Source organism: Myotis daubentonii, chromosome X (genome assembly GCF_963259705.1).
Source record: "Myotis daubentonii chromosome X, mMyoDau2.1, whole genome shotgun sequence".
NCBI classification, from domain to species: Eukaryota; Metazoa; Chordata; class Mammalia; order Chiroptera; family Vespertilionidae; genus Myotis; species Myotis daubentonii.
In genome coordinates, this window is record NC_081861.1 from 2,499,227 (window position 1) to 2,513,977 (window position 14,751).

At 41.1% G+C, this 14,751-nt stretch overlaps 1 protein-coding gene across 1 annotated transcript in view; it reads left to right on the forward strand.

Moving 5' to 3' along the window:
* Positions 1–632: 632 nt before the first annotated feature.
* The window catches only part of LOC132224370 (amine oxidase [flavin-containing] A-like), a 56,853-nt gene continuing 42,734 nt past the window's right edge, over positions 633–14,751 (forward strand). The window contains exons 1-2 of the mRNA XM_059679515.1: positions 633–1,976; positions 14,296–14,390. Of these exons, the coding sequence (XP_059535498.1) occupies positions 674–1,976; positions 14,296–14,390 (1,398 nt within the window). The 5' untranslated portion in view covers positions 633–673. The remainder of the gene's footprint in view (positions 1,977–14,295; positions 14,391–14,751) is intronic.

Consider the following 14,751-nt stretch of genomic DNA (forward strand, 5'->3'; position numbering starts at 1 on the left):
TTTTCTCGACTACTTGCTTCAACTTTGGTTAAGCAGCTGGGCTTGGAAAAACTCACAGAAAAACCAATCATCGACGTCACCAAGCGACCGTTGGCGCTTCACCCCGCCCCCTCTCTAGGGAGGGCGCCAGGCCACGCGACCACGCCAAGCCGCGCGACCACGCCAGGCCCTTTGTGACGTCAGAACGAGCCAAACCAAGTGGGGAGGGGGGGCCGGCGACACTACCATCCAGGTTCCCTTCCTTAAATCCCCCGCTTTCTGAAGTAGACCTTGGCCCGGCCTCTTTTCAGTTAAAAGTGTAAGAATCACAGCCCCAGGTTGAAGCCCCCTCCCACGCGGACACGCCCATAGTCTCACCCGCCCGCCGGCGCCATCTTAGTCACCCCTCCCCCGCTCCCTCGGTGGTTTCGCCCACAGCGGCTTGCCCGCCCGGAAATCGCGCGCCTCATATCCGGGAGCGGCCTCGGCGGTGGCGGATTGCAAGCGGCTGCGTCAGAGAGGCGGGCGTTCTCAGGGGCGGAGCGAAGTTGAGGAGGACAGCACCCCCTCAGCGTGACGGTGAACGATGAGCTCACAGCCTTCCGACGCCTCCCAGGGCGGAGGCCGAGGCGGCGGCAGAGGCGGCCCGGGCGGCCGAGGGAGCGGGGCGGAGGCCGCGGCAGCGCCAGGTGTCATGGCCGCCTCGGCCCAGCACCCTGCCGCGGCCTCCCTCACGGGCTCCAGTACCGTGTCTGAGTGGCGAACTGTGTCTTATTTGCCTTCCAGCACCACCCAGTCGGCCATTTCCACGGCTGAAGCTGACGACTCTTTGACCTCTAGTATGTTTTCCCAGGTCACTCCCTGTTCAGGCCAGGGACCCGCCACCGCGTCTAACACCGGCCTCCCGGGCTCGCTCGCTTTGGACCAGACCAGCGGGGTCTCCAGTTCAGACAGTGGCTCCAGCAGCCCGGAGCGGGATGACCCCGACAACCTCGGCGTAACAGCCACTGAGATTGAGCCTCCTCCATGCAGTAGCACCCTCAAAAGAGTATCACTATCGGTGGAAGAAGCCATCCGGTCCCCTTCGCCCAGCGTCGGAGAATCAGAATCAGATTCAGAAGGGGCGACATCTCCTGAGCCCAGTAGCACTTCTGAAGTATCTATACGCGGGGGCGCCCTGCGCGCATCGCTCGGCTTCATCGAGGACTCAGGGTCAATGCCTACGGTACCGCATAACAGCCCCCAGGGGTCGTCAGAAGAATCCCTGTCATCCGTAGTGATCCACACCCCAAAAGTAACTGCACCAAGACCTATCCCGTACCAGGGCCCTTTCCTAGAGTCGATTCAGGGGTCCCCCTCGCAAACAACAATCGGCAGTGAAGGGAGTTCGGTGCAAGAGGACACCAACTCCTCCAACTTCTCGCTAGAGGCCGAGCAGGGGTCGCCCCCGTCCTCGCTCAGCTCGGCCAGGAGCTCAACACAAGAACGGCTCATGTCCATTACCTCCTCGCAAGCGGCCAATCAGGGGTCCCACCCGTCCTCAGTGCTCAGCACCCCACGTAGTTGGTCACAAGAAAATGTCACGATGCATGGCTCTTCCAGAGGGTTGGCCTCGGAGTCCCGCCCCCTTCGGCATTCTGGACCGCAGTCTTTTCCTGTGGACTCCTCCCAACTGTTGGCAAGAATGTCCGCCCAGCGCGTGCTGCCCAGTGTCAGTCGAATGCCAATGGAAGCATCAGACCCGCCCCGGGACTCCCGCGGGGTGTCAGTACAAGTATCCGCTCCGCCCTCAGGGCGGGACGCTGCTTGGCAATCCCTGGATGAACTGGCTCCACCCCCGGGCTCCGAGGAAGAGTGGGTAGAAGAGAGCTCCGCACCCTGGGCCACCCTCAGCCTCTCTCCCTGGGAGACTGTCACCCAGAGCATGGCGAGTCGGGAGAGGGCGAGTGTCTCCGGCCACCTGTTCGACGTAGTCGTGATTGGAGGTGGCATCTCAGGTCAGTGTGAACCTTACAGGTAGCCCGAGGGTCCCTGGTTGCTCTGGAGTAGGGGCTTTTCAGTAGCGCCCTGGCATTTGGGGAGGGGGTTCTCTTTGGTGCATTTGAAAGAGTGCAATAGTGGCTGCCCCCAGACCAAGCAGTGCAGAACTGGGGGTCGTGCCAGTTTTGTTGGTGGTGTGCATGGGGAGAAGCTGGAACAATAATTTGTTCCAGTATTAAATGCTAACAGTTAGCTCTTGCTGTGCAGTTCTATTTAGCACTTTATGTGGATTTTCTCAATCCTGAGCAGCCTGCCAGGGGGTTGATAGAGTCGCCTCCATTTTACAAAACCAAGAAACTGAGGTGTTTAGAGTCAAATTACCTAGCGGGGAAGCGGCTAAATGACATTCTCCCATTTAACGGTCTCACTTCTAATTCCTGAGGTGGCTGCTTTGCCTCACTGATTTCATGTCATTTGCCCTCAACAGGCAAAGGACATCAGTGTCCGGATTTTTGTAGTGTTGATGTAGTAATAGTGTTATTCCAGTCCTCCTTTTTTTAAAGTGCCTTTCCTTAGAAAATTTGGTAAGTGAACAGGAAGGAGGAAGAATTGCTAAAGAAAAAGGTTCAAATATATGCAGACAGACGAAAACTAGAATTTAGGTGGTGAGCACAATATAGTGTATACAGATTTCAAATTAGAATGCTGTATACCTGAAACTTATGCAATATTAACCTATGTTACCTCAATGAGAAAGATCAATAAAAAAAGAAAAAGAGGGGCAGGCTCTTAGTTTTAACCTACTCCCACTGTATTTTTTTAGAGCTTGCAGGAAGATGTAGGGCATTTATTGCCCAAAGAGAATCTCTTTGTGAAGCTGGGATCAAGGTCAACTCAGGGTATGCCCTATTGTGTCTTTTAATAGGAGCTCCCCCTCCCAATCATGTCCTGTGTTGAGCCAGCTGATGGGCCTGAGTTCCCCTGGTCCTACCTTAGGTTTGTAGCTGACCAATGGAGTGGTGCATGAGGCCTTTCACTATTGTCCTGGAAACCCCATCATGACTGATATATTGAATTGTCACTTATGTTGTCATAATTCATATATATGTTTGAAATTTACAAATTATGTTTCAGCTTCAGCAAGAATCCCACACTAATCTGTCCACAACTCAGAAGGGTGTTAATAATTCTGAAGTGTACCTGCAGGGTCTGATTTAGAAAGAGGGAGAAAGGCAGGGAGTAAGTATGAAACCATTTTTATGTATACGCCTTTTGAGGAGACTCTCAACATGCTTACAAATTAATTTTGGGTGAAGATAGCTTTTTACTTAGCCTGTTGAGGATAAACAGTCTTAATCACCGGAAAAGAGATTGACATAAGCTGTTGCTTTGACAACTCCAGCCAGTGCCAGCAAAAACATGCATGTATGTTGGAGCATCACAGGAAAGCAGATCCTGATGGACAGTAAGAAAAAGAAATATTTCCCAGCTCTGGACAGGTAGCTCAGTTAGTTAGAGAGTCATCCCGATAAATCAAGGTTGCAGGTTTGATCCTTGGTCAGGCTACATACCAGAAGAACCAACCAATCAATGCATCTATTCATGGAACAACAAATCTCTCTCTCTCTCTCTCTCTCTCTCTCTCAAATTAATAAACAAAAATGTAAAAAGGAGCAGTTCTCTTGCTTTCATTCATTCATTCATTCACTCACACAGCAAACATTTGTTGAGTGCCTGCAATAGACTGCTTTTCCAAAATCCTAAAGCAATATGATTGTTGATCACTGGAAAACAAATATGAGAATGTGTAATGTAAATTGATTAGTTCTGTTTCCTCTCCTATCTCCATATCATCCATATTTCACAATTCAGGGTTCTTTCTGAGATACTGTTCTTGTCTTTTCACTGTTCTGTGCTCCAGTATTTCTTCAGGAATGTATTTTTTTTTATTTTTCCTCTGCCTGATTACCTGCTCTTTTCCCTTTACCATGCAGCTCATGACCCTTACACTTTATGGCCTTACAACTGCAGGTCCCTTTTGGTTCTCATTCTAAATAAATAACCAGCTTCATACTGCATCTTATATTTTTAATTTTGCATTCTTTTTTCTTAAGAACGGCACCCACATTCTATAAAACCCACACTCTTTGAAACCTGGATCTGTCCATGGTTGCTATTATTAATTTGGATGTTTTTTTTCCATTCAGGGGAAGTAAAGGGCATTTCTTGCACAGATTCCTATTCCAGAAGCCAAGTTTCAGTCCATCAGTGACAATGGAAAAGGCACTGGGCTTCCTCTCATATTATCTCTATCAGTCAGATTTGGGTGAGTTTTTTAATGCCAAAACTGACTAGAAACATTGCCTTGTGGCTGTTGTGTTTTCCCAGATAGTTCACAGCTGCAAGTTTGGCTCTTGATAAACTTTGCACACAGAATGGGTGTTTCATAAGCAAATGAGAGAGAGGCATTACTTCCCAAGGGTTCCTGAGAAATCAAACACATCTTCTTTGTGTGTGTTTAGCAGTATCTCATGAGTGACTTTATATTCCCTATATCAGTTGTAAATGCTTTCGGATATTTATTGTAACTTTTGTCAAGACTTGTACATTTTTTTTATCCTCACCCGAGGATATTTTTTCCATTGAATTTTTTCTTTTTTTTCTTAGAGGAGAGAGTGGAAAGGAGGGAGGAGGGAGAGACAGAGAGAGAGATAGAAACATCGATAAAAGAGAGACACATCCATTGGTTGCCTCCCACATGTGCCCCAACCGGGCCCAGGGATTGAGCCTGCAACCAAGGTACATGACCTTGACCTGGAATTAAACCCTCAACCTTTTGGTCTGCGGGCTGATGCTCTAACCACTGAGCAACTGGCCAGGACAGGTCTTATATTTTAATACATTACTCACACCCTTATAATATATGGCCAGTACTTCTCATCTGCACTATTACTCCTATTATATAACAAAATCACTCCCAGGAGAGTACAGTTTCTCAATGACATTCCTCAAAATCAACTCCATATTAGCAGAATTATCTTTCATTTTGTATATCTTTGATTGCACAAAGAATAGCAACAAATTAATATATCTCTCTTTTGTCATTAAGATACATAAAACAGAGTGTAGCTCACAGCCACAAAATTTCTTTTTCTGTCCACTCACCAATTCAATAATATTATATAGTATGTTAGTAGTTGAGAGGGGGAACACCCCTGCTCGTTTGTAAGCAGCATGATGGTATCTTTTACATGCTCTGGCCCTTATCCATCATCCATCATCTGTCATCAAGTCCTTTTTGAAACTCTTTTCATGTTTTCTGTGACACTATTGGACCCTGAGTTGTTTTCCCACACTGATTGCTCCTTTTCTACTTCTTCCATTGTGCCCATATTCTTGTGAACTTCTACTTTTGAAATGGCCTCAAGGTTCAGCTGTTCATCTTTGGGCTCTTGTGCCCCCTCTTTCTCCTTTCAAGACTTCAACCTTTCCTTATCTATAGAAAGCTCTCAAGTCTCCAGTTTGAATCTTTCTTACTCCAAATTCCATTCTCATAGCTTATATACTCCTGGCTATTTCACAGTTGAGTGTCTTGTTCTTACTTCATATTTAACATTCCCTAAAACCTCCTTGCTCTCCAACCCAGCTTCTCTTCTTCAATTCCTTGACAGTCTCTTTGGCACCACCATATCCATTCCATCATTTTTTAAAAAAATATATTTTATTGATTTTTTACAGAGAGGAAGGGAGAGGGAGAGTTAGAAACATCGATGAGAGAGAAACATCGATCAGCTGCCTCCTGCACACCCCCTACTGGGGATGTGCCCGCAACCAAGATACATGCCCTTGACCGGATTCAAACCTGGGACCCTCGAGTCCGCAGGCCAACGCTCTATCCACTGAGCCAAACCGGCTAGGGCCATTCCATCATTTTTGACGCATCCTTTTCTATAACTTCTGTACCTATTCAACAGATCCTTCTAGCTCCTCTTGGGCTTTTCTTTTTTTTTTTTTTTATTGCTTAAAGTATTACAAAGGGTATTACATATGTATCCATTTTATCCCCCCGCCCTAGACAGTCCCCTAGCCTCCCCTATCACCCAGTGTCTTATGTCCATTGGTTATCCTCTTGGGCTTTTCCTTTTTCCCATTCCCAGTGACACCTCTGTCCCCATCTTCCTAGGGGATGCTGTTTACTTTGGGTTCTCCCCTCATGTCCATCCTGCAATGTTCTCTCAGATTTAATTTTTTTAATATATTTTATTGATTTTTTACAGAGAGGAAGGGAGAGGGATAGAGAGTTAGAAACATCGATGAGAGAGAAACACCGACCAGCTGCCTCCTGCACACCTCCTACTGGGGATGTGCCCGCAACCAAGGTACATGCCCTTGACCGGAATCGAACCCGGGACCCTTGAGTCCGCAGGCCAATGCTCTATCCACTGAGCCAAACCGGTTTGGCCAGATTTAATTTTTTAAAACACTTCTTTCATCACCTCACTCTTCTACAAGACCTTCAATGGCCTATTACCAGCTCTTCAACTCTCCTCCACACCTCCAATTATCTGGCCCCACATTGTTGGACAAGTAACATTTCCTACTATCCCCAACACTGACTTGAGCTTTAATCACATTGTTCTCCTGTCCTCAGAGCTACCCCAGGTTTATTTTGTCCCTTCATTTCTTGGTTTTGTTTTTCTTAACATGGAAATGCTTCTCTGACCATTTATATTCTATCTATTATTCAGTACCTGATTAAGAATCCTTTCCTTGATAATTCTGGCTCCCCCTTGATTTTTCTCTCCTTTTGTAGTGCTTATAATCTATATCTAATAAGTCACACTTATTTTCGATCTCTATTTCTTGATGTTATTTTAAGTATAATGGGTCAGTCACTGACTTTAGATGCTAGTTCTTACTCATGAGTTGATGCAAATGTAACAACACATGACAGAAACCCAGTGACATAAGATTTAAAAACCTGCCATTAACTGAGAATTTCTGAATTGGCTCTCTTTAGGGAGAGAGTAAAAAAGCTCACTGTCAGGGGACATTGCATACTTTAGATCTTTGGGCCAAAGAGGTTTTTATTCAGCCCAGTCACCTGAAATTTTAATCCTCTGTCTGTAGCTTTGAATACATCTAGGAAAGGGGATTCTGGTCTATCCCTCACAGCAGCTCATTATGAGCAGAGGTGGCTCTGGTGCCTAAACTAGGCCAAGCATTTGGAAGCCTCTACCATATGTTAGATCACAACAAAAGAGGTGTATAAAAATGGGTAAGTAGTGTCCTGCCCCATCCTCTTGCAAGAAGTAATCAGGTGGGAAAATAATCGACATTAATTCAGTGAGAGAAATATTAATGTTGCAAATATGGACAAAGTGCTGGGACCTGGAAAGGTAAGTAGGACTTTAACAGTTAGAGATAGGAGGATGAAAAAAAAGATATACCAGAAAGGAGAGACCAGAGGAGCTCAGATACTGAGTCATGAGACTGTGATCCATACATGAGCAGTGTTTAATTTTAAGCCCATGGCAAGAGTTTCAGGGATGGAAAGTAATTGCCTATTGTGTCTCTAGGAATGTGATCCTGATAGCCATTGAGCTCACCCCTGTGTGCCACATCTGCCCATGTTTTTTTTTTTTTTTTTTTTTTTACCTGGGTGGGTTGTGAATGGTTAGTGAGTGCACAGTGAAAACACTGTAGTCCTAAGGCTGTAAACTCCTGGCTGGTTAAAAAGTGTGTTGTGTTTTTTTCTCTGCATATATTTGGAAAGGAAATCCCAAGTGTCATATAGAAAGTATTTTCAAATAGTGTCTAAGCCAGTGGTTCTCAACCTTGGCTGCACATTAGAATCACCTGGGAATCTTTTTAAAATCCTGATTTCTGGGCCTCATCCTCTGGAAATTCTGTTTCTTTGTGATGAGGTGAGGCCACAACATGAGTCACAAAGAAACAGAATTTCTGGAGGATGAGGCCCGGAAATCAGGATTTTAAAAAGATTCCCAGGTGATTCTAATGTGCAGCCAAGGTTGGGAACCACTGGTCTAAGCAATAGAGAACTCACCTAGATTTTTATCTATGAACCTATTCAACTAAAAGATTTGAGAGCACTAGTCACCCTGAACTTGGTGCTACATAAAGTCAGCAGGGATTAAAGCTTTCTGTCATGAGGCAGAAAAGCTGTTTTGCAAGAAGATTGCTGATAATGTTTTGAATTTTGACAATTGAGTCAACAACATACCACAATTTCGCTTTTTGCTGAAATATTCCAGCCTGAGGAATCATTTCTGCTAAGAGCATTTTAGGCATTTTAACCCAGAACTTGGTAGCACATACCTGTGATTTTGTAGTGTTAAGGAAAAGCTTACATTTTAAAAATGCAGCTTCTTTTTGGTGCTTTAGTTACTTAGATACTCTGAGGTTCCGTGCAGGCTGAGCATGAACTTTCTGTCTTTTAGGGTACTTTTTTGCCCCTATTTTGTAGTTTTTCTCAAAAATAAACTAAGATACTTTAACTCTATAAACTTTTTTATGTTGAACAAAGAATACAAGAAATACATTTATTTGGGTTCCGATATTTTGATATTTTCATGATTGAATGAGCTTTGGGGTTGATCTGACATTTATTGGGCACTTTTAGCATTTTGCCAATGCTAATTGATTTTAATTTATACATAATTCTCAGCTAATATGAAAAATACATTTAACAATAGTATAATTGTATAACTGTAGTGTAATTGGATCACAGAGACAAATTATTGAGAAAAAGAAATGTAGAAGCCTGCTATTGGCAAATATTGGGTCATACAATCTTTGTGCAGGTGTTACAAACATATTTTACATATGACAAATCTTGCCAGTGTTTGGATTCGGGTCTCCCAGAAAAAATGAAGTTATAAGTTTTATATCACATATAGGGGTTTGCAAGAGTGTAGACATCTAGCCAGCACTTGTTTGAAGGCTATACTTTCATATATATAAAATGAATTGATTTCATAATGACAGTTACTTTTCATTTTAACTTTGAGTTATTCAGAACTCCACAAAATGAATCAAAAGAAGTTCAGTTACATTTTGAAATACTGTAAGGTTTGAGACAAGTTGATTATTAGGACTGTTTGTTTATTTTGAAAAACGTTTCATAATTTTACCAGTAATTTGTATTTTCCTTAGCTAATGTATTCCTCATTATGTTGTCTAAAATTATGAATTAGGGCTGCTTGAAATCTTAAGAGAGTTTTGCCATTTTGTAAAATTAAACATTGGATTCCGTTATATGTGATATATCTGCCAGTATTGTTTAAGTAATTAGCAGCTTCCTAAAGGTCTGAGTCTTCAGCTTTCTCTTTCAGACTCCTTCTCAACATTTTTTTCTTCCATGTGGTATTCTGGAAATGGTTTGAATCATGTCTCATTTTTGACATCATACACTAACTTAAATCAGTGTCTGGGTCTTTCTTACAGGTGCTTATTCACACTTTCCCCACAGTTCCTTTGAGCCTTAGTTAAAAGCCCTATTCTAGTTGTTGCTAGGCCAGAGTAATTAAAACCCCATTTTGTAGTAATATTTAATCAATTGATTAGGTAAGAGTGTCAGTAAGAACATGAAAACCAGATAATAAGCTTTCAGAGATCATTTACATATTAACCATGCTCAAGGGTCACACAATTGCAGCCTATAAAAGCTCAAAAGTACCAAAACTGAGACTCAGAGGGTCAAGTACCACATGCCACAAAATTCTTAGTGGTATAACTTCACTTTGGACCCCTAAAATATTGACTGTCAGGACAGTGCTCCTGTACTCTATAGGGCAGTGATGGCGAACTTTTTGAGCTCGGCGTGTCAGCATTTTGAAAAACCCTAACTTAACTCTGGTGCCGTGTCACATATAGACATTTTTTGATATTTGCAACCATAGTAAAACAAAGACTTATATTTTTGATACTCATTTTATATATGTAAATGCCATTTAACAAAGAAAAATCAACCAAAAAAAATGAGTTCGCCTGTCACCTCTGACACGCATGTCATAGGCTCGCCATCACTGCTATAGGGTCATTCATAGAGCTGTAGTAAACCTTATTGTTGCTTTCCTTTGATGTTTGATGTTCTAAAACAGCAGTTCTCAACCTGTGGGTCGCGACCCCTTTGGCAGTCGAACGACCCTTTCACAGGGGTCGCCTAAGACCATCCTGCATATCAGATATTTACATGACGATTCATCACAGTAGCAACATTACAGTTATGAAGTAGCGACAAAAATAATTTTATGGTTGGGTCACAACATGAGGAACTGTATTTAAAGGGCCAGAAGGTTGAGAACCACTGGTCTAAAACCTAGTAGTGACTGTTGTTACACAGTAACTTATACTTTAAAATATATTACATGAAGTATTACTGATTCATGAACATTTAAATTAAAATATGGGGCATCCTATTCAGTCAAATGACCTTTATATAAAGAATTTACTTCTTTTTTTTAAAAAGTCATTCCTAGTATGTGTAAGATAATGCATAATGATTGAATACTTTAGATAAGTGGTTCTTAACCTTTGGGAGCAAATGTCCCTTTGTATCTGATGAAAGCTATTGGACCTTTTCACCAAAAAATATGTGTATTTTTATACCAGGCCAACATCTGAGGTTATAGAAACCTTTTCAGTGTTATTGTCCCTGTAGTGTAAATATTTGGGGTTCATACCGAGACTTCACAGAAGCTGTGAAAAACAAGAATTCAAAGGATTTATTAGGTCATTAGACAGTTACTAGGAATGAATTTATAAATAGACAGTGACAAAAAATCAAGACATACTGGTTGAAATATAAGGCATCTGCATTTCCTACATTAAGACCATAATAAATAGAACAGTGAACCTGACATGGTTTGAAACGAAATAATCTGGTGAACAAAATGGAAGGCTTTGGTGATTGATGTGATTTTTTTAGTAGTTTTCTAAGACTGGTATTTGCAGATCTTACATATTGAAGTGAAGCCATTGATGTTAAATACAGTCATGTGCTGCTTAAGGATGGGGATATGTTCTGCGAAATGCATTCTTAGGTAATTATGTCATTGTGCAAATACTGTGGAGTGTACTTATACAAACCTGGATGGTATAGCTCACTACACACCTAGACTGTATGGTATACCATCATTGTATATGCTGCCTGTCATTGACCTTTAAAATGGCATTATACCGTGCATGACTATACATTCCTGATTTAATATGCATTTGTAATAACTTATAAAGATCATTGGTCATTGAAGCATTTGACAAAATTCGGACCCAAATGGAAGAGTTCAGTTCTCTAGTTTATCTGTCAGTTCATTTGTCTCTCCAGGGACCATGTGAAACATAGGTGCTTGAGGTTGGTTCAGGGGTTCAGTGGTGATGCAGAGAAGGGAGCAGTAAATGAGTGACAAGGGAAGCATTTCATGGAGGAAACAATGCTTGACGGAAGTGGTATGGATTTTGGGTGCATCCTGAAATGTAATGAAAATGACCTTTAATATAACCATTTCCAGATTAAGCAAATTCACTGTGACATGTGGCTTAAATTAAAGCCCTTTTTTTCTTGCATGTATCTGTTCATTCATTCGTTTATTCACTTGATAAATATTTCTTGATTGAGTGGTCACTATGTGTCTTGAACAAAATTTATGGTTTTTACTCTCTATTTTCCCGCTTAAGGAATATTGCTTCTAAAACTTCAGTATGAGCTGATGTTTGAGTATATTTTTTATTGTCCTCAGAGTATTCGGTCCAAGAATCCAAATATGTAGTTATGTAAGAATTTTGTTGACCAGAGACAATTTCACTGAATAATAGAACATTAACTTTAAAATTTCAATATGATGCATATTATACACATTCCAAAGTGGTAACAAATGTCAAAGTTAAAGAAACGTGTCACTTTTAAGAATAAACAGAAAGAACTAGGAGAGTCAGCAGAGCATAAGCCAGAGCTACATTAAAACTTTGTTTCAATACTCTTAGCTTTTGCTCTAGGCATTGTTCATCTGAAAACCTGCTCAGGGGACTTTATTACTGTAAATACGTGAACAACGTTTTACAATATGAAATCAGCTTTTGAAAAGTATGTTTTGAGGTATAGTTTTTTGTTTTTTATTTTTTTTAAAGGCAGAGGGTAGAGAAGTGCTAAGTTAAACAGGTGTCTTCACTGTAGGACTTATCAGGGCCTTTAATATGCCAGTGCGCACCACACATTTCCCAGAAGGAGAAACAACATGAGATATTCCAACTTCCATGAATATTGATACTTTCTCTTGAGCATCTTGAAGACTAGTGTTCCATAAAACATTTTGGAATCTACTGCTTTAAACCCCAGTGCATCTTAGTGTGCAGAATCTGAGGAGAGCAGTGTGGAGCGCCCTTGGTGTATTTTAAGTTTCAATGAAAGAATAGAGCAAATAATGAATTAAAGGGTAATTGCATTCCCCAACTTGGGTGAGATCCATTTATCTAAAGTGAAGACGAATGCTGAACAATAATTAAATAGATTAGGGCTGTCTAGACAGTCTGTCCAATTCAGTACAAATTGAAATTAATTGTTAGTTTTTATCTATTTATCATTTGAGACAACACTGTCTTTGAGCTTATCAAAGGGATTAGAAGATTTGGTGTTTTCAAAAGCAGAGATTATTTCTGAAAGGAAGCAGAAAATATAGATGGATATAAAGATAGATGTATGTATGTATGTAAGAATGAATGGATGGGTGAATGTATGGATGGGTGAATAGATAGAGCAGCGGTTCTCAACCTGTGGGTCGCGACCCCTTTGGGGGTCGAATGACCCTTTCACAGGGGTCGCCTAAGACCATTGGAAAACACATATACATTACATATTGTTTTTGTGATTAATCACTATGCTTTAATTATGTTCCATTTGTAACAATGAAATTGGGGGTCACCACAACATGAGGAACTGTATTAAAGGGTCACGGCATTAGGAAGGTTGGGAACCACTGAGATAGATAGATAGATAGATAGATAGATAGATAGATAGATAGATAGATAGATGATAGAAAAGGTTGAATGGACCAAATAAATGTGTGGGTACATGATGCTCTCTTGTTTTTTGCTAAAAAGTTCAATACTGGTCCAAAGATCAGAAAATGTACTATCAGTATTTAGACTCTGCTGACTTCTAATATTTATAATGTGCCAGGTGGCAATGTGTGCTAAGAAGAAAAATAAAACAGGATAACAGGGATGGTGTGACTGATGATTATATCACTTATCTATATTAATAGTAGGGTCACCGGACATTTTTTTGTGAGGACTATGCTACTTTTCAAGGTTTGTTCTGGTGAGGAGGTGGAGGTACTAGATTGCCTGTTGTGGAAGGAAAACCAGAAATTTAACTGGAAAGGGTGGCATGACTGAAATGGGCCAATTTCTTTCTTTCTTTCTTTTTTTTTTTTGAAAGAGAGCATTGTGATTATGCTTAAAGATGCAAGGTAAAGGAAAAACCTTAGTGAGGTAAAGAAGGCAGGAGTAAGCGCCAAACTAGATTTCACAGTGACAAGATAATTGAGATTTATATCCCAGGAAGCAAAGAACCTTTTTCTTGAAGGTTTCATTGCAGATGTAAGCCGGCAGGCAGACATCCCCCGAGGGGTCCCAGACTGCAAGAGGGTGCAGGCTGGGCTGAGGGACACCCAGCCCCCAGTGCATGAATGTCATGCTCCAGGCCTCTAGTTGGATTATAACTCAAAGTATAAAATAGCCATTTATAAGTCCATACTAATATAAATAAATAAATAAGCAAATAAATAAATAAATATCTCCTGAGCTGAAGAATTCTAAATAATTCATGTCCATATTTCACCCTCAAGGAAGTGGGACATAACTCCCCACTTCTTTTTTTATTTTATTTTTCAATTACAGTCTTTATTCAGTATTATTTTGTATTAGTTTAGGTGTACAGCATAGTGGTTAGAAAATCAAAGTGATTCCTCCTCACCCCTATATTTCCAGTACCCACTTCGCACTAAGTCCTCTTAAATGTGATTTGATTATCATCAAAAAACAAAAAATATGTACTTTTAAAATTATTATACTTTTTCAACCAACCTTATGATAGATAATAAAAGTATGATAGATAGTATAATATATATGACAGATTATAAAATTGGTGGTCCAATTAATCACAATGTGGTCAGAATTTATTGAAAGACAGCAAAATCAATGGGTTGTGTATTGTGCCCTGCATTAATTTTATGTGTAGACCTGGTTAAATTTTGTATGTTTCATGTTTATATGTTAATATGTTCTTTGATTTTGTTTTTCTTTTTTTTCCCCTTTAAGGATTGTCTGCTGCTAAACTGTTAGCTGAACATGAAGTTGATGTTTTGGTTTTAGAAGCCCGGGACAGAGTTGGAGGTAGAACCTACACTATAAGAGTAAGTGATTTAAATACTTATATATAGTATCTCACACAAACTAGAAGTGGGGTCATTAGAATACACAGAGCTAGAAGAGATCTCAAGAGTCCATGCAGCAAAGCCATTTGTCCTCCATAGCCCTAAAGTACTCCATCAAATCAGTGTCCCTTCTTTTCAACAAGCACTCACCAAAAGAGTAACAGCCTCTGACCCTCAGGAGCTTGCATTCTAATGAAGAACACAAAGGAGGACAAATAACTTTAGTACAGCGTCATAATTTCCACCCTAAAGATCTAAATAGAGTCTGTAGTGTCTTGGGGGAGGTTATGGTTTGACTGGACTCAAAGTAACTATACAGCACAACACACATGCGTGTGCG